Here is a 20,481-nt window from a genome sequence, read left to right as displayed (position 1 = left end):
TAGAGGTTATAATCGTGCTGAAACTACTACCTGCATGGAGAGTGCGGCATGAAATATCTGCAGGTTGGCAGAGTAGGTAATACGGGGCACTAGTGTGAAGACCGTGGTGAACATTACAACTTAAAACAATTTAGGAGCTTTATTGGATCACCAGGTTTGGGCACTCGGGAGTATACAGTACTGGGTTAGTTGTGGGGGCGTGGCCCAGGGTAACACGAGGCGTGGCCCAGGGTAACACGAGGCGTGGCCCAGGGTAACACGAGGCGTGGCCCAGGGTAACACGAGGCGTGGCCCAGGGTAACACGAGGCGTGGCCCAGGGTAACACGAGGCGTGGCCCAGGGTAACACGAGGCGTGGCCCAGGGTAACACGAGGCGTGGCCCAGGGTAACACGAGGCGTGGCCCAGGGTAACACGAGGCGTGGCCCAGGGTAACACGAGGCGTGGCCCAGGGTAACACGAGGCGTGGCCCAGGGTAACACGAGGCGTGGCCCAGGGTAACACGAGGCGTGGCCCAGGGTAACACGAGGCGTGGCCCAGGGTAACACGGGGCGTGGCTCGGACAACACTGGGTGGGGCATACAAGTAAACAATCTGCTGTGACATGTACGACACAAAGCTTCAGAGCAGGAACCCTTGGAAATAAAAGCCAGCACATAGAGAATAGAATAGTGAACAATATAATCAGGTGGAGTGATGCGGAATAGAAAGCAGGAATGATATAAAGACAAGGTTACTAATGGATGGAGTCAGCCACACTGGGTGTAACATTTTAAATCGCCCCTCCAGAGACACAAGCTGTAAACGGCAGCCGCTGGGGTCACGACTGCTTGTAAAACCGCCGCTGGCGACGACTTACTCAGTTTCTGGCAGATAATTTCTGAAAACGGTATAAATGAAGTACAGAATTCTATGAAATGGTAGTTTTGGTAGAAGTCGCTGAACGATCGTCCCAGGCAATAATTGGGGAGCACCAAAAATACGAGGTCCAGGGTGTGAGAAAGGTCCACCAAGTCCAGGGCTGAGGAGAATAAACAGAAATGTAAAGGTGAGAAAGGACACATTTTTCTGATTTCATATACTAAACATGCAGAGATTGTCAAATTTACATGGTTGAATTAAAAAAAATGTATTTAAAAAAATTATATATCGTTCACCCCAGTGTTCAGCTGATCACAGTTTGATCTGCCTGCTAAAGGCATATATAGTATTACTGACCATTGAATTATATAGACCACCTTTTGGGGTATATGGACAGGGGTTCTGCACTTGGAGCAAACTACTTTAAAGTGGTTTAATAGGATTAGCTAAGCATGGCCACTTTTCTTACAAAAATAGTGCCATACCTGTCCACTGGTTGTGTCTGGTATTGCAGCTCAACTCATGAACTTGAATAAAGCTGAGCTGCAATACCACACACAACCTGTAGACAGGTATGGCACCGATTTTCGAAGAAAACAGCCATGTTTTTCTAATCCTGCACAACTTAACGTTTAAAAAAAAAACTTTGGATTTCTCATAGTGACATGTTAGAAGTTTTGATTGATGGGGGCTCCGAGCACCGAGACCCCCACCGATCGACTACAGAGGTCAGGGAATTTGTCTGGAATATATCTATGATCTTACCTGGAATGCTCATGATAGTGACGGATAAGAAGCTGGCAGTGCCCGACAAAATGTTGAAGATGGTGAGCCGGGTGTATGCGGTGGCAGTGGAGGTGAAGAGAAAGCTGAACAAGTACATAAGAGGAATGACAGCCCAGCCGTACAGGAGTAACATCAGCATCACGTCCACGAGGTGGTGATTGTCCGTGTACGCACGCACGCCAAAGGCCTGGAACACCACCTGGAAGTATAATGAGGGCAGAGGTTAGACCATAGTAGTCATACATAGGAGGGAGAGCGGTATGGGGTTAGTATTGAACTGCAGCTACAGAATCTCAGATCCAGAACGTGACTTTTTACCTTGTTTCTTCTAATAGGAAATAATAGAAAGTGACCTACGGCAGATTGGGCCATGTCAGTGTCTCATGCACCTCCAATATTTGTTGCAGCAGCGGTTGATTTCCGGCAAGGGTAAAACGGATCAAGCCTTTTTACGTAGCTCTTTTGCAAGTAACTCTAAATTAGGGGGTAACAATATAGTATCTCCTGTCTATAGGTGGATCTGTCATCAGATCAAGGGCAACATAGTATGGAAACGCATCCGCTGTACTATTAGCCAAAATGGCACAAAAGATATAGTGGGGGCCAAAATCAGGTAGACGCTACATAGCAAGCCCCGTCTGACTCAGATTTTGCTCTCCTCGTTTTGAAAAGCTGTTTAGAGGAACAAATGCACCCACTAACTTACCTTTATTTGACATCTTATGGATGCACTAATATAATGGATTCTATGTTATGAAGTTTTAAAAGCTCCCTCTAGTGGTGGCTGCTGGCAGTCAGAATTTTAAGAAATTTTAAGACATTTATCAGAACAAAATTTTGGACCTGAAAATGACCTGATGTTAAAAGGTGGACAATATAGAAACATAGATCATTAGAATATAAAGATGTGAAAATCATGACAATTCAGATGACAATACATGGGTCGCTTACAAGCATGAGCGCGCATGGGATTAGGAAGTTTAGCAAATCCCACGTGAGTGCAGACAGCCAGTAACTGAACGAAGATGCTCCGCTCACAAACTGCACATGTTTAGACTTCACCGCCCTCTCCCCAACAAGCAACAGAGAGAATGTGCTGGCCAAGGACGCCATTCCATATAGAAGATTAATGGCAATGGCAAAACCCGTCTGACCCCTGTGGAAGAGAAGAAAAGCGGTATTTAGCATTAGCGAGGTATCTGCAAAGAACAACCCGTTTCCATATGACCTATTAGAACATTGAGGTAATATTAAAAGTCTCCCATAAAGCCCCGAAACTCTATAAGCAAGAGAAGCTACCTTTAGCCACCACTAGGGGGAGCTCACTGCATACAGAATTATATAATTCCCACTCAATACTAGCTGTAGATTAAGTTAACTCCCCCTAGTGGTGGTGCCTGGAGCCACAGGTTATCAGGGTATACTGGGTGTTGTACATTACAGCTTAAGACCACTGATCGAGCGGACGCTGATGATTTGTTGACAAGAAATTAATTTAACTATTTTATTGCATTAACCCATCTTCAACCAAAATGGATATAGTTTAAAGACGACACATCATAAACATTTCCTTACTCAAGAAGCTGATCCCGAGCAGTCTCTGTGGTGTTTCGTGGTTGAGGGTAGTTTGTTACGGAAATAGAAGCATTGGCGCCGGCCACCAATCTGAACAGAGTGTTATCAGCCAGTGCGAGTGCAACAGCCACCGCGTGGTAAGCCTGGTTATTGAAACGGGCAATGACATTGTAACGCGAGCCGACACGTAGGATCTCTGCGGCACAGAGGCAGTGTTCGGCAAACAAGGCGCCCTCTTCGGTTGCCTTCAGCAGAAGATAATCATCAAGGTCACCTGAAGACACGGCAACAATACAATTAACACAAAGGTGCTGCCGACTTGCCATACAACATCCGCTGGGGGACAAAGTGCATCACAAAGATATTGTTTGTACAAGCAAGAAATAGTGTCCCGCCAGGTCTCAAGTTCTGCTGCTCTACAGATTTCTATAGCCAAGGTTTAGGACTTATAGGGGATGACCACCTGAGACAACACCTTTTCTTAAAAGTAGCTTCCACAACATTGAGTCGATCACCAAGGATCAGCTACTAGATGCGCCGGGGCTGACCAGCTGATATTTCAGAGTAACTGCCAGCGGGTCCATGTAGTATTGCACTGTGCCCATTGGAGTCAATGAGTGACAATACATGCTGGAGCGGCAACCTCAAGAGCAAAAGCAACTCCTTGCAGCGGCTTTTCCCTCTGGGTTCTCTCGCCTATGAATCTATATTCCCTAATGGGGCATATGAACAGGGGTCTTCCAGTGCAAGACAGCCTAAGGAGTACCTATTTTTTTTTTAAACTAAATATTCTGTAGATCTATTAGTGCTGACATTTCTTTAGGGATTCTTTATTCCCAATTTTTTGGCGACTTGAAAAACGTAGACTTTGGACTAAGCTACCTTAGAGCAGGAGATCCTATTAGATCGACAGTCGAAATATTCATCACCAAGTGGTTAAAAGTGGTACTGCAAGAGGTTCAATAAAATCTGGAGGAAACATACCCTAAAATTATAGTAGTCTAGAACACTGGGATCAAAAGTATCAAACGGAAATGTGTTGTCCAGTCATAAGATATTGATGGCCTATCCATCAATATCTAAATGGTGGGGTTCGACTACCGTCATCCGGGCCAGTCAGCTGTTTTGAAGGCCACGGCGATCGTACGAGTGCCGACTCGCCTTCATTTCTGTCACTACTCATACTGTGAATCGCTGAGACACTTATAGCGGCGGTTCACAGTACGAGGAGATAAGGAATGAAGGGGAAGCAGCGCTCGCACCGCAACCCCTTCAAAACAGCTGATCAACGATAGTGTTGGTAGTCAGACACCCACCGATCAGATATTGATGGCCTATCCTGAGGCTAGGCCATCAATTTCATATGACTAGACAATCCCTTTAAAAGCACATATAACGCAAAATATGTCACATTGTCCATCACAACACCTGAGAAAAAGAAAACATAACATACCTATCACTTCCTGAGGCTCAGCGTGCTTCTCATCCAGTTGGTCCCTGAAGTTCTCTGCCAGGGTCTGCAGCAGTAGAGAGGCATTAGGTGGCAGCGAGTATGGCACCGCTGTGTGTCCGTAAGGTGCCAAGCTCAACTCCAGAGGTGGAGAGTCTTGAGGTCCAGGGAACGTTTTTCCTACAACCAGAGCCAAAGTGGTGAACACCAAGGGAACCAAGAACTGCCCCACAACGATCTTCCAGTTTCTCCAGCTATAAGAAGCTCGCTTTACGAAAAGGGCATAGAACTGCTGGCACCAGAGGGAACACTGGAAGGTAAAGAAGAAAAGAGGAATAACGTACACAATGACATCAAAAATAGGATATCTTCTATAGACTTTTTTCTGTTGATATAGAGATTTTACTTTTTTGAGATTATTATTTGGAAGAAAAATATAGAAAGGTTTAACAGATACTATTTAGCACGAAGGACTACGACTTGAAGCCAACAACATCTACCGTAGACACAGGCCAGAAGCAGCCAAGGGGTGGCTACACAAATTCTTCACAAAGTGAGAATTTAAAAGGGGAACTCCACCTTTGCTACCATTTTTGTTATTGCTCCAATGTATCTAAAATGGAAAATGAAGCAACTTTGCAATTAGACTTAGTTAAAAACATCCTACCGTTTTGTGGGTAAAGGTTTTCATAGGAGCTGTGTGTCTCCATGGTAACAGACTACACACAAACCCTGTGCAGTCTGATATTGCAGTCACACTGTCCCCAACTTCTTACTAACATACAATAGGTAGGTTAGCAAAAAGAAGTTGACAAGATTGCAGGATCAGACTGCATGTGAGTTTTTTGTAGTCTGTTACCATGGAGACACATAGGTCTGCATGACAGCTGTAGACACAAAATGTTAAGAAGTGTTTTAATTAGGACTATTCTTTTGCCAAGCTGCCTAATTTTTATTTTATTTTAGATGCATTGGAACAATAAAAATGTGGTTCTGAAGGTGGACATAGCCTTTAAAGTTTGTCTTGAATCATACAGAATAAGATGCTATCTCTGCTTTGCCAAGAGCAACATGTAAACTCGAGACATTGTTTCATGACATCTTTTGCGGTATTATTAAACACCCCAGTATATAATATAGTCCATTCTACTGCGGTCTGTACTTGCGCTCACCCCTCCATTAAGTTTGATGTTGGAGCAATCCTCGGTGATCAATGTTCCGCTGTCCTCCGTACAGTCACTCATGGAGCAGGATTCCTCAGCAGACCAGTCATTGGCTCGTCGCTCATGCTGATACTGGAGAGCGGGAAGCTGTATAGCCTGTATGTCCAGACTACTGTCTACTAACTTCCCCACCCTATAAACAAAAAACAAGTCGAATCATATTTCCCACGGAAGGCAAGGCAAAAACCATTGGAGACATTAAAATGTGGGACAGAGAAAATAAAATCCTCACCTTAGAAATACTTCCTCCATAGTGGTGACTGACGCTCCGTAACTAGCAATACCCAACTCATCGCGACGAAGCTCCAGCTCAGAGAACAGCGGCTCGAACCTAAGGAAGAGAAGCGTCAATGATAAATCTAATACTAATCACAGATGCCCCGGCTGGGTATCAGGGTCTGTGGTACCAACTTGCCCTTCACAGCCAATATTAGTTGAAATAAAGACTGGTATCTGCACAATAATGATATAGGCCCAAATGTCATTTATGTAAGGCTTACCTGTGGGTACTCTCCTTGGGCAAGATGTAAGATAGTTCTGCCCCAGCATTGCTCTCCAAAGTGGCATGGGGGACATAGCTGGTAATGAGGTCTGTGATTTCTTCCACTTTGCAGTGTGGCTGCTTCACCATCACCATATGGTACCCAGCACCTATAGACCAACGAGACAGGAAAAGAGAATGCAAAACTTTTAGTTAGAGTCCCACCATATTTCCGCGTGTGGGTAAGGTAATCTAGTTAATACTAACAAGCATACAACCAGGCTAATATCTGCTCTGTGGTTATTCAAAGACCCATATAATAGTCACCTTACACATTGCTTTATTGATGTCGGAGTGGCTCATAGCCCAACGGCAATGACAATCATTAAATGTCACAAATTTTTTTTTTTATATGTGATTGCTTTTATTATGTCATTAAAATATATTTTATTTATTTGTGTTTTTGTGTTGTACTTTTTTCTTTCTTTTACTTCTCTATGGGGGCTGACATTTTTTTTTTCCATCTCTGTATGTGTCGATTAACGACACATACAGAGATGGAATACGGCACATACAACCCCATAGAGAATGCAAACGGGAGCCGTTCCATTCACTATGCTGTACGCCGTCTGTGTGGGAACGGTGCATGCGCCGCTCCCACACAGTCCAAAAGGAAGGTCTTCGGCAGAGCGACATCCGGCGCCATTTTCATGTGGACCGGAAGCTGCGGCCGGACAGTAAGACGACTACTTCCGGTTGCGGCTTCCGGCCATATGTTCAGACTAGGAGCGGAGGCAGGAGCGGCGGCGACAGCGACCGCGGCAGGAGCAGGTAAGTTATGTTTGTGTATGTGATGCGTGTGTATGTTCGTGTTATACTGTCTAATTACCACTATCTAATCCTCCTACACACTGCATTCGCTCAAAAAATGGCGGCACACAGTGTAGGAGGTTTGAACATTCAACCCCCTACTTTCTCCTGGCACTAGCCAGGAGAAAGGAGGGGGGATTGTTTGAGCTCACTAGAGCGAGTGTGTCTACTCCAAATTTTTCAGCATAAAGCAATGAGGTTGCTTTACCACATGCCAATGCTGCAATTTTGGGAATTGCTCCCTCTAGTGACCAGCACATGGAAATGTTATAAATTATAATCGAATTTATAATATTTCCTGACTTGTGAAAAAATTAGAACAATGTGTAATCATTTATATACGAAAAATTTAAAAATTTCTAGCGACACATTCCCTTTAAAGGGGTATTCCCATCATAGAATCGTTAGGTTATGCCAGAACATTCTGACCAGCAGTAGTCCGACCTCTGGGTACCCCACTGATCTGGAGAATGAAGGGACAGCGGTCCCTTTGGCTTTTCTCTTGCACAACAATGTTCTACTACCACCCGCTAAGCAGGGAAACGCAACACATCGCCACTCAAGTGAATGGGACTGCATCACAGTTTGCTGCAGTGGGTGGCCGGTAGGATGGCTGAGTAGGGAAACGTGTGAAATACCCACAGAACTTTGCTAGCGCTGCAGTCTATTCATATAGAGTGTGGGGGTTGCTCTCGGTCCTAACAATATGCCATCACTTTCTATGGTGTGAAAACCCCTTTCACATACATATAGGGCTCAAATAACAAAACCTATGTAGGGGGGTGGAATTCTTAATTTCCCTCTAGATATTTGATGCAAAGGATACGTCCACAGATCTATGGACATCTATGGGCTTACACCACTGACCGTTGCTTCCAAATCTATAGAGATCACCACCGGCCTGCTGAACTCAACCAGGTAATAAACTGAAGATTAAACTGAACCCTCCCTCACCATATTTGCTTTTGAGAAAGAGCGGTGAACCGCAGCATTGCAGCTGTCCCTGAGCAAGGATGGCAACTCGATCCCCCAGAATATCAGCTTCATCCATGAAATGCGTGGTGAGGAGCAGGGATCGGTCATGTTTGTGCTGCCGTAAAAGCTCCCACGTGTCCCTACGAGAGGCCGGGTCCATTCCAGAAGTAGGTTCATCCAGCATAACGACCTGCAGCGGATCAGATCGTATTCAGATCGATCAGGTAAATAATATACAATATGATATCTGCTGCATACGTGGCGTGCTGCGATTACCTTGGACCCTCCGATCAAGGCAATCCCAATGGATAGTTTACGGCAAGTTCCCCCTGACAACTGAGTGCTCAAAGCTTTACGTTTCTCCTCAATCCTTAGGATTTGCAGAATCTTCTCCACCTCCTCTGGGCAGCGCCAACGGGGACATCCTTTCAGCTGTAAAAGACATGAAAATCAGTACGTTTTAGGCACATAAGACTTTTACAAAGTTACATTGCTTGCTTATGGTTTAATGATTCTTACCGCTGCATAAAAATATAGGTGCTCCTCCACAGTAAGACCCTGGAATAAGACGTCGTGTTGAGGGCAAAGGCCCAGATTGCGTCTGATAAGAGCGGTGTCTCGAGAGATCTCGTACCCTCCAATGTAGCATTCACCAGATGATGGAGGAAAAAGGCCTGAAAACAGACAAAAGGGCGATGCGTAAAGCCTAATGCAATGGACAGAAATAAGAATTATATTGGTTTATGATATTAGAAAAACTTGGCAGTATTTTTCCAGAAACAGCGCCACCCTTGTCTATGGACTGCATTTGGTATTGCAGATCAAACCCTTTCAAGTGAATTGGCTAAATACGGAAAATTCCTTTAACAATTTTGACAAACTATGAAGACTTATTTTTCATTTAAAAAGGGAAAAGAGAATCTTTTTTAGTGTATAACATCCCATACCTGTCAACATAGATAAAGTGGTGCTCTTGCCAGCTCCATTATGTCCCAACAGTACAGTAATTTGTCCTTCATACATGTTAAGTGTGAGATCCCGCACAGCAACGCGCCTTTTTCCGTTCACGCGGAATGTCTGGGAAACAAAGGAGCAAAATGACCGGAGGTGTTTGATTATAATCAGAATATTATCTTTTACGGTCAAATGTATAAAAAATAAATAAAAAAAATGTAGTTCAAATACTTTTATTAGATAAAATATAATAGAATAAACTGTGAATATAAGTTTTCAAACTGGGATATAACTTAAAGTAACTCTTCGGATTTAGCTACCTTTTGACATATCGCAGAGACATGTCAGAAGATAGGTTCAGAAGGGGTCAGTGGGGGTCCCAACTTGAACGAAGGGGCCCTGGCGCTCTTGATTGGATCTCCGAATTAATGCTGACAGCCCTGCCATAGGAATGAATGGGACTGTAACGCACATGAATTGTATGTTGATACACAGCTGAAACCAGAGGTTCTCTTCAAGCTTAAAGACTGAGATTGTAACACATTAAGAACTAAAGAAGACGACATGATATTACGTCTTTAGAAAACCTACAATGAGGAGAAACAGAGTGACATCTAGTGGACATAATGTAGAATTTCACCTTAGTTAAATGTTTAACACGGATGCCTGGTATCAAGTCTGCTGGTTCTTCTTCCAAATATTCTCCCCTCAAGGACTTTTCGGGCTCTTCATCATCTTCTTTCTCTATGAACTCTGCATCTCTGGGAGTACCGCACCAGTATGAAGGCTGCAAAGACACCCACGAGAAGTAATGGAACATTTTAAAGGGGTTTTCTAGTGCTAAGAAATTGATGGCTTATCCTCAGATTAGGCCATCAATACCTGATCAGTGGTGTCCGACTCCTGTCGATAAGCTGGGCAGCGGCACTCAGAGCGATGCTTCCCCTTCATTCCTTATCTGTTCATACTGTGAATCGCCAACACACTTGTAGCAGCGGTTCACAGTATTACAGCCTTCTCCCATTCTCTGCCATACTGTGAACCGTGGCTACTTGTGTTGGCGATTCACAGTACGAGCAGGTAAGGATTGAAGGGGAAGCAGCGCTCGTACTAGTGCCTTTGCCCCTTCAAAACAGCTGACTGGCCGGGGTGCCGGGAGTCGGAGCACCTCTGATCAGGTATTGATGGCCTATCCTGAGGACAGGCCATCATTTTTTTAGGACTGGAAAACCCCTTTAATTTCGCTGAATAATGTGAAAAATGGACAGCTTAACACGCCTCAGTGTATTTTTTTTCACATAGTATTGTCTATTTTTGTTTCCAGTTGACACTTAAAGGGATTTTCCACCACTGGATAGGTCATCAGTACATGTTTTGTGGGGGTCAGACACCCGGGTCCCGCACAGATCAGCTGGTCTGGTGCCTCTGTGCACCGGACGTACATGCCGGAAGTAGTTGGCTCCGGCCATGGAATAGCAGCCGAGCAGCAGTACTGCAGTATTTAAGTGAATAGGAGCCTGCCTGCAGTTCTGCAGCTATGCTATGTACTGAGCCAACTACTTACGGCTCCGTACATAGCATTATGTGACATAACATCCGTTTCAGCAGGCCACCGGAGTGGCTTAACAGTGCGGGGTCCGGGTGTCAAACCCACACCAATAATATACTGGTGACCTATCCGGTGGATAGGTCATCAGTTGTCAGAAGGTGGAAAACCCCTTTAAGCTTCCAATATTAGACCTCAGGGCTTCAAGACTGGAAAAGAGTTTCCTTATCAGAATTTTGCGGTTTGAGCAGATTGTGGTACAGAAGTGAAATGGGTTCTTACCAGAAAGCAGAAGTGCCAAGGTTGGGGAACTCCATAGTCTCCTGGCATAACAGACTCCACATACCACCCGATGACGGAGTACAGAACAGAATCAAGTAGCAGCATTCCCATGACTTGACCCAGCGTGAAGTTGTCATCCACACTGACTGGGGTCAGCAAGTTTGACCACTGAGCTCCCGTACCTAAGTAGAAACCAACGACATAAGACTCCTTGGAATTGACTTTTCTCTATAGACTGAAAAATACCTTCACGTGAACCCTCAATAAGAAATGATAGAGAAAAAGAACAATGAAGAATAAAGATACATTGGTTCACACTGACCTTTGCCCTCAAACATGCCAATAAGTTGTGCGCCCATGGCCATGCCCACATTGGAAATCAGACAAGATGTCAGCTTCTCGCTATGGGTTATCCTGTCGTAACGAGGGGAGATAAAAAAGTAGGGGATGTAGGAGAAGAAATACAGGAACCCACCGGCAGCAGCTGCCACGTTTGCTGTAGGAAATAAAAAAAAGACGGTACAGATGTCACCTTCACCATCATCATTAATGGTCACCGAGATGGAGACAGAAAGTGTTCCTACCTTGTGAGAAAAAGCTGCTGATCATAAAACTGAAGGAGATGGTGGACACCGCAAAAACCAGGAGATAGACAAAGACCACAGTGGGGTCACTTCGAGTGAGCACTGCCCCCTGGTCACTGGTCTGAAAGGAAAGGTGAAAATAACAAAGTCACATTAGTCACCTGAAAGTAAAAGGAAATGCTCCGCGATCCTCCGAGTTCTTCAAGATTGTAAGAATGTGCCGGTTCCTTCTCGCTGCAGCGAGGGATTAAAGATGGATTCCAAGTAAAGTCAAAGTGCACAATCTATATAACGTTCCTGTACCCAAAAGGGGCATTCTCATAAGAAGTGATGGCATATCCTAGTGATATGCTATAGTATGATCGTGAGGGTCCGACCTCTGGCGCCCCTGCTGATCATTTAAATGTAGGGATAAAAGCCTCTTGATGTGGATGGGGCGATGTTTCAATTCCCTGCACAGATGTCGGTTACAGACTAAAAACAAACCCGCAGCCATATGTTATTCCCTTCCCGCTACCCCATCTTCTTGCTAGCCAAGAGAGAGTAGAAGAAGTAGATGGAATGAGTAACACACGACTGCAGGATCAGACTACACAGGGTTTGCTTGTAGTCTGTAACCATGGAGACACATAGGGCTGCAGAGGAGCTGCATACTCAAATCGATAAAAGATTTTTAAATGAGGACTATTTCCAAAGTTGCTTCATTTTTTATTTTAGATGCATCGGATCAATAAAAACAAATGCTGCAAAAGTGGAAATATTCCGTAAATAAAAACTATAGCTACAAGGTTGGGTTTACAATTTAATCGATCAGGTCTACTCGGAGATAGATGTTTTACTGACCTGGATACACAGAAGTAAAGTGACGAAAAAGATGGACACCAAAAGTAATATGAAGAAATGGATGAACCAGGCGGTAGAGTGAAGCCAGGACTTCAGTCCCATCACGCGCATGTACTCCTGTAAGAGATGTCACATACATGTCAATGTATAGGCCTTATAACATTTTCATACAGTCTATTAGAGGACAAAAAAAACTGCACCGATCACAAAAAAATAAACCTTCACAATTCAGTCTACCAAGTTGGACGCCTCTATGTATTCACTGCCCTCACCTTCAGTTTCCGCTCCTTCTCCAGGACCAGAGCGCGCACAATGCTCAGGGAGGTGTAGGTGAAGCTCAGCATAAGCAGCAAAGGAAGCTGATTCTGGATAGCCAGGATGAAAAGGTCATTGACGTAGGGTGGGAAGGGAAACCGTCGGACGGAGACATCAATATTATCCAGAAGGGCCTGCCCGGTTTCGTTGGCGTGGTAGTAAATGATCGCCCGATCCACATGGTGCTGCACAGCCAGAAAGCACTCTCTATAGTATCCTGGAAGGGGAGAATAAAATGCTATGTATATATATATATAAAATCAACCACAAAAGAAAGTTACTAGGTCCATATTCCCGTGCTTATTTCCACCCGTTATCAGTCGGTGTTCTATTATATTTGTATGGGGGTCACATGATGCATCATTTCTAGCTACCATTTTTTATTACTCTTTCCTACCATGCAAGGAGCTTGGTTTACACATGACTGATAACAGTGTAGGGATGGTTTATTACAGGGTCACTCCAGTTATGTATGTGGCGATGGTGGGAGACAAAGCAGGAAAGGCAGCAGCCCGGTGGATACAACGCCATAAGCCTCTTCTGCAAAGTTAGTAGCCTTAGTGGTGACGAAGGGTGCGAAACGCGCGTCGAGATGTCTCCCTAGTGAGTGTTCCAGCATTCATCATGCCAGTCCCAGGTAATTGACTTTATTCACGTATATTTGGTTTAACATTTGGTTCTGGTTAGGATTGGGACTGTGGTCTAGACATTTTACCCTGGTTACATGAGAGCCATTCCTGATATACAATACCACCATATAGCTTTGTCGCTGGGACATTTGATGGTCTTATTATGTTTTAACTTTTTGTATATATTTGTGGGGGGGGGGGGGGGATTGCAAAAATTAGCATTTTTCTAAATTTGAATGTATCTGCTTGTAAAACAGATGGTTATACCACACAAAATAGTTACTAGTTAACATTCCCCATATGTCTACTTTATGTTTGCATCGTTTTTTGAACGTCCTTTTATTTTTCTAGGACGTTACAAAGCTTAGAACTTTAGCAGCAATTTCTCATATTTTCAAGAAAATTTCAAAAGGCTATTTTTACAAGGACCAGTTCAGTTCTGAAGTGGCTTTGAGGGCCTTATATATTAGAAAGTCCCCATAAATCACCCCATTTTGAAAACTGCACCCCTCAAAGTATTCAAAACAGCATTCAGAAAGTGTATTAAGCCTTTAGGCGTTTCACAGGAATTAAAGCAAAGTAGAGGTGAAAATTCATTTGTAATAAAAAAAATTCTATACCACAGGTTTTAACCGAGAAATATAACTTATTATTTATTGCCCAGATTCTGCAGTTTTTAGAAATATCCCAGATGTGACCCCAGTGCGGTAATTTACTGAAATACCGGCCTCAGAAGCAAAGGAGCACCTAGTGGATTTTGGGGCCTCTTTTTTTTAGCATATATTTTATGTACCATGTCAGGTTTGAAGAGGTCTTGTGGGGCCAAAACAATAAAGACCCCCAAAAGTGACCTAATTTTATAAACTACACCCCCCAGGGAATTTATCTAGGGGTATAATTAGCATTTTGAACCCACAGTTTTTTTGCTAAATTTATTTGAATTAGTTTGTGAAGATGAAAATCTACTTTTTTTCTGAAAAAACTTAGAAATTTTTAATTTTTTCAAGGAATAAAAGAGAAAAAACACCCCAACATAAGTAAAGCAATTTCTCCTGATTATAGCAATACCTCATATGTGGTAATAAACTGCTATTTGGACCCACAGCAGGACTCAGAAGGGAAGGAGCACCATTTGGATTTTGAAATTCTGATTTTTCTGGTATAGTTTTCAGTGCCGTGTCGCGTTTGAAATACACTGGAGGGTACAAAATAGTGGAAACCCCCGGAAAGTGACCCCATTTTGGAAACTACACTCATCAAGGAATTTTTCTAGGGGTAAAGTTAGCATTTTGACCCCACGGTTGTTTTGCTGAATTCATTGGAATTATTCTGTAAAGGTAAAAATCAACTTTTTTTCTGAAAAAAAGGTAGCCATTTTTAATTTTTACAAGGAATAAAGGAGAAAAAGCACCCCAACATTTGTAAAACAATTTCTCCCGATTACAGAAATATGCCATATGTGGTAATAAACTGCTGTTTGGACCCACAGCAAGGCTTAGAAGGGAAGGAGCGCTATTTGGCTTTTGGAGCTCAAATTTAGCTGAAATGGTTTTTGGGTGCCATGTCGCATTTGCAAAGCCCCTGAGAGGCCAAAACAGTGGAAACCTCCCAAAAGTGGAAATTACACCACTTAAAGAATCTATCTAGGGGTATAGTGGGCATTTAGACCCCACAAGTCTTTTGCAGGATTTATTAGAATTAGGCCGTGAAAATGAATATCAACATTTCTTCCACTAAAATGTTGCATTTTTTTCAATTTCACAAAGGATAAAGGAGGAAAAAGCACCCCAACATTTGTAAAGCAATTTCTCCCGAGTACGGCAATACCCCACGTGTGGTCATAAATGGTTTTTCATTAGAAAGTAATTAACTCTTTCTGGACTGATCCATTTTTTTCTTTTCCTTTTTAGTTTTTTCCTCCCCGCTGACACCCTGCACAGTTAACCGCCGCTGCGGTGTAGCGCCGCGCGGCGGTTAACTGTTAAAGTGCGGACGTAACTGCACGCCCAGGTGCGCGAAGTTACTGCTCACCTGGACGTGCATTTACACCAAGGTGCGGGAAGGGGTTAAATAGCCAATGTGTGTACAAATAACCTCCCTAAACCTGATGTCTCCATCTCTGTGTATGGCACGATCATAACTCCTAAGCAGCACGCCCGCTGTCTCTATCACTATCATAACTCCTAAGCAGCACGCCCGCTGTCTCTATCACTATCATAACTCCTAAGCAGCACGTCCGCTGTCTCTATCACTACCATCACTCCTAAGCAGCACGTCCGCTGTCTCTATCACTACCATCACTCCTAAGCAGCACGTCCGCTGTCTCTATCACTACCATAACTCCTAAGCAGCACGCCCGCTGTCTCTATCACTACCATAACTCCTAAGCAGCACGCCCGCTGTCTCCATCACTACCATCACTCCTAAGCAGCACGCCCGCTGTCTCTATCACTATCATCACTCCTAAGCAGCACGCCCGCTGTCTCTATCACTACCATAACTCCTAAGCAGCACGCCCGCTGTCTCCATCACTACCATAACTCCTGGGCAGCACGCCCGCTGTCTCTATCACTATCATAACTCCTAAGCAGCACGCCCGCTGTCTCTATCACTACCATAACTCCTAAGCAGCACGCCCGCTGTCTCGATCACTATCATAACTCCTAAGCAGCACGCCCGCTGTCTCTATCACTACCATAACTCCTGGGCAGCACGCCCGCTGTCTCTATCACGATCAGAACTCCTAAGCAGCACGCCCGCTGTCTCTATCACTACCATAACTCCTGGGCAGCACGCCCGCTGTCTCTATCACTACCATAACTCCTAAGCAGCACGCCCGCTGTCTCTATCACTACCATAACTCCTAAGCAGCACGCCCGCTGTCTCTATCACTACCATAACTCCTAAGCAGCACGCCCGCTGTCTCTATCACTACCATAACTCCTAAGCAGCACGCCCGCTGTCTCTATCACTACCATAACCCCTAAGCAGCACGCCCGCTGTCTCTATCACTACCATAACTCCTAAGCAGCACGCCCGCTGTCTCTATCACTATCATAACTCCTGGGCAGCACGCCCGCTGTCTCTATCACTACCATAACTCCTGGGCAGCACGCCCGCTGTCTCTATCACTACCATAACTCCTAAGCAGCACGCCCGCTGTCTCTATCACTACCATAACTCCTAAGCAGCACGCTCGCTGTCTCTATCACTACCATAACTCCTAAGCAGCACGCCCGCTGTCTCTATCACTACCATAACTCCTAAGCAGCACACCCGCTGTCTCTATCACTATCATAACTCCTAAGCAGCACGCCCGCTGTCTCTATCACTACCATAACTCCTAAGCAGCACGCTCGCTGTCTCTATCACGATCATAACTCCTAAGCAGCACGCCCGCTGTCTCTATCACTACCATAACTCCTAAGCAGCACGCCCGCTGTCTCTATCACGATCATAACTCCTAAGCAGCACGCCCGCTGTCTCTATCACTACCATAACTCCTAAGCAGCACGCCCGCTGTCTCAGGGTTATTTTTGACTCAGATCTTTCCTTTACTCCTCACATTCAATCACTTTCACGCTCCTGTCATTTTCACCTCAAAAACATCTCCAGAATCCGCCCTTTCCTTACGGAGGAAACGGCCAAAACTTTCATTGTTGCTCTGATTCACTCTCGTCTTGACTCCTGTAACTCGTTTCTTGTCGGTCTTCCCCTCACCAAACTCCCCCCTCCAATCTATCATCAATGCAGCAGCCAGGCTCATCTTTATGACCAACCGCTACACCAACGCCTCTACCCTGTGCCAGTCACTGCCGTGGTAGCCCACCCCCTTCAGAATAAAATTCAAACTTATTTCGCTCACCCACAAAGCTCTCCACAGTGCTGCACCTCCTTACATCTCCTCCCTCATCTCTGTCCACCACCCTACTCGGGCTCTACGTTCTGCCAACGACCTTAGATTAAAATCCTCCATAATCCGAACCTCCCACTCCCGTCTCCAGGATTTCTCTTGTGCTGCACCCGTCCTCTGGAATGCGCTACCCCAGACAATCAGATTAATTCCCAATATCCACAGTTTTAAACGTGCCCTGAAAACACATCTATTTAGACCGGCCTATAACATTCCCTAATCTGACTCCTTTTCATGGCCCCCCTTATAGATTAGTCATCAGAATAAGATTCCCTCACACTCCTTCTCTTCATGTCCGTCATACACGGGTACTGGCTGGTGACCGGCTCATGCAGCTTTATGTTACCACCACATGTGTATAAAAGATGGCCGGACCATTGTACAGAACAAACACTATTACACTTTGTGTCTCCCTTATTTCCTCATAGATTGTAAGCTCTTGCGAGCAGGGTCCTCACTCTCCAGGTTTGAACCTAAATGAACTTTGTCACTATGTAATGTCTGATATTGTTTGTTTCATGTTCCCTCTAAATTGTAAAGTGCTGCGTAATATGTTGGCGCTATATAAATAAAGATTATTATTATTACAAATACAGCAACAGACGACTGAAAAACAACAATCTCACCTGGTGTGCCTCCAGTTGGATCACCCCGCTCACGAGGCCCTGGAAGCTGGAAGAGTGGATATAAGTATCTCGTGTGCCAGTTCCGATCCACATTGGGGTTAAGTCCAGATTGCTCACTGATCGGAACGTTGCGAGGGCTGTATTTAAACCGTAACTTGTAGCGGACCTGTGCCAAGTAATATAGAGAAGGCAGATTGTGTCTTAATTATTCTATTCTTGTGACCACCATAAATCTGTGTATACGGCTTATCACCCAGCTTTCCAAAGACCTAGAATGGCATAGAAGTCTGTATTGCTATAGAACGTAACTTCATGCAAATCTATATACCATACCAGGACAGCTATGTGATAAATGGCTGCAGCATCTGTAGGGGACAAGACTGCACGCAAAAGGAAGACTCGGGGACATAATTCTAGGTAGACTTGGTCAGACTTTTTGAGACGGTCCCTTACAGATACATAGTGGTTGCGTTGAGGTCATCCCACGATTATCCCCCTCCCATATCATCTGTTATCAGACCCTAAATCATTACCTGTAGTGGTAACGGATCATCGCTGTTATTGAAAGTATGTTCGAAGACTAAGGCTGCCAGCACATTGCCCGACTGGTTGTCATGTCTTATGAACTTCTCGAGATCTCCTTCTGTGGGAAACCCGCGAGCTGTAGACGAAGGAGAATCAAACAAGGTAATATAACAAGAATTATGCGGATTTGGTTGCACATAAATTCATGAATAAAAGAACTATACCGACCCTGGATATCTGCATGAAAAGGATTTAGCAAACGCCCATTTCGTCAGGCAAGGATGAACCCAACCCATGTGGTACGTCCACCTTTTATTTGTACTCCCCCCCCCCCCCCCTATGCATTTAACTCCTACCGTTTTGTGTCTACAGCTCCTATTCAGACATGTGTCTCCATGGTTACAGACTACAAATAAACCTGTGTGTAGTCTGATCTTGCAGTCATGTGTTACTCTACTCCTGCTGCCCCCTCTTCTACTGTCGGTAGGTTATTAAGAATCAAAGGGCAGATGGATGGGACAAGGACATAAAATGACACATAGGTCTGCATAGAAGCGGTATACACAAAAAAAAAAAAATAATTATATATTTATTTTTTTTTGTAATCGAGACTATTTGCAAAATTGCTCAATTTTACTATCTTTAGATGCATCGGAGCAATTTGAATTGGTACAGCAATACCACAATCTACTTTTAGAACTGCCTTTAAGAGTCAAATCAATCCAAAATAAAAAAATTAAATAAAAAAGATGACACCTCGAGAAATGGGACCAACAGGAATTGATTGCCTTACCTCGGATGTCAATAGCCAGCTTCTTCTCCACTGTTCCTACAATCTTCCTCACGACGTCACTATTGGATGGAACATATGCTAGCTCCCAAGGTCCCGTATTATGAAAGACACTGGGTAAGGTGAGAAAGTCCACATTCGGGTAAGTCGTAGCATTCGGGTGGTTATCCGACTCGACCCTGTGCCTCAGCGCAATAAGGATAACAGAAAACAGGAGCGGCAGCGCCAATTCAATCACCGTAACCAGGACCTGACGTTTCTGTGGGGACGGAACACACAGTTATAAAGCTTTAAAGGTTAATTAAAAACTTTAAAAAAAAAAAAAAACTTTGGACATGTCAGTGACAGGTCAGAAATTTTGATCAGTGGGGTCCGAGCACTGAGACCCCCACCGATTGCTAAAACGAATCGGCAAAAGCGCTCGGGTGAGCGCTGCTTCGTTTCTGATCGGCTTGACTCAGAAACGTGTACGTACTTCATAGACTATCTACTGAGCCCCTACACCACACCAAGGAAAGACTAGCGGAATCGGAGCGGCACAGCGCTCACCCAAACGCTTCTGCAGCTTCGTTTTAGTGTCTCAGTGCTCGGACCCCCACCAATCAAAACTTCTGACATTTCACTAGGACATGTCAAAAGTTTTTTTAATAGTTTAGTTACACTTTAATACACACTAATAGGAACAGGAATGGATCTGTACATCCCAAATGTGACCGATTCAATGGCCAGTGTCCTGTAGAATATATATATACACCCCCTCTCCCCAGGAATCACTGTCTGCCAATACCACCCACATACCCTGCCCAGCAATGATCACGTATCTTACCTGTAAGATGTAATTCTTCCACAGAAGGAGCCCCAGTTGCCGTAACACGACCATCGTGAATCTCTCCAGCAGACGTCACCCAGAAGCTATAGGGAAGAAAAACAGCGTGAGCCTAAGAGGAAATACATGAAAACCAGGTCCTTACGTTATCCTATAATCTCCTTTGCTACCTAGGACGTCTCTAGTATGTATCCTGCCGTATAACGCTGACAGACAGTCACTTCTCCATTGGATATGGACGTCCTCGAAGCATCTGAATCAGTTTCCTTCAAACCCTACAACGCACTGAAGGAGTGTGCGCCAATGTATTGTGCAATGTACTTGATGGTGACTATTTCTCCCGATTGAGTAAAAAACCCTACAGGTGCCGTCTATGAACACGCAGCACTTGTCGCTATTAAGTGCCCTACAATTTTACCTATGAGGTAG

The 20,481-nt window shown here is 44.4% G+C and overlaps 1 protein-coding gene across 1 annotated transcript in view; it reads right to left on the bottom strand.

Moving 5' to 3' along the window:
• Window positions 1–20,481, bottom strand: part of ABCA3 (ATP binding cassette subfamily A member 3) — a 36,449-nt gene that overhangs the window by 5,034 nt on the left and 10,934 nt on the right. The window contains exons 2-23 of the mRNA XM_075830419.1: window positions 20,053–20,138; window positions 19,230–19,485; window positions 18,445–18,572; window positions 17,912–18,077; window positions 12,701–12,960; window positions 12,429–12,545; window positions 11,586–11,706; window positions 11,324–11,497; window positions 11,002–11,183; window positions 9,814–9,960; window positions 9,167–9,296; window positions 8,739–8,893; window positions 8,496–8,651; window positions 8,199–8,409; window positions 6,394–6,544; window positions 6,126–6,224; window positions 5,843–6,026; window positions 4,674–4,980; window positions 3,221–3,494; window positions 2,597–2,801; window positions 1,625–1,844; window positions 858–1,019 (exon numbers count right to left, since the gene is read on the bottom strand). Of these exons, the coding sequence (XP_075686534.1) occupies window positions 858–1,019; window positions 1,625–1,844; window positions 2,597–2,801; window positions 3,221–3,494; window positions 4,674–4,980; window positions 5,843–6,026; window positions 6,126–6,224; window positions 6,394–6,544; window positions 8,199–8,409; window positions 8,496–8,651; window positions 8,739–8,893; window positions 9,167–9,296; window positions 9,814–9,960; window positions 11,002–11,183; window positions 11,324–11,497; window positions 11,586–11,706; window positions 12,429–12,545; window positions 12,701–12,960; window positions 17,912–18,077; window positions 18,445–18,572; window positions 19,230–19,485; window positions 20,053–20,106 (3,859 nt within the window). The 5' untranslated portion in view covers window positions 20,107–20,138. The remainder of the gene's footprint in view (window positions 1–857; window positions 1,020–1,624; window positions 1,845–2,596; window positions 2,802–3,220; window positions 3,495–4,673; window positions 4,981–5,842; window positions 6,027–6,125; window positions 6,225–6,393; window positions 6,545–8,198; window positions 8,410–8,495; window positions 8,652–8,738; window positions 8,894–9,166; window positions 9,297–9,813; window positions 9,961–11,001; window positions 11,184–11,323; window positions 11,498–11,585; window positions 11,707–12,428; window positions 12,546–12,700; window positions 12,961–17,911; window positions 18,078–18,444; window positions 18,573–19,229; window positions 19,486–20,052; window positions 20,139–20,481) is intronic.

This window comes from Rhinoderma darwinii, chromosome 6, assembly GCF_050947455.1.
Source record: "Rhinoderma darwinii isolate aRhiDar2 chromosome 6, aRhiDar2.hap1, whole genome shotgun sequence".
NCBI lineage: Eukaryota > Metazoa > Chordata > Amphibia > Anura > Rhinodermatidae > Rhinoderma > Rhinoderma darwinii.
The sequence above is the reverse complement of the archived record's forward strand: the minus strand, read 5'-3'. Positions and strand labels throughout refer to the sequence as shown.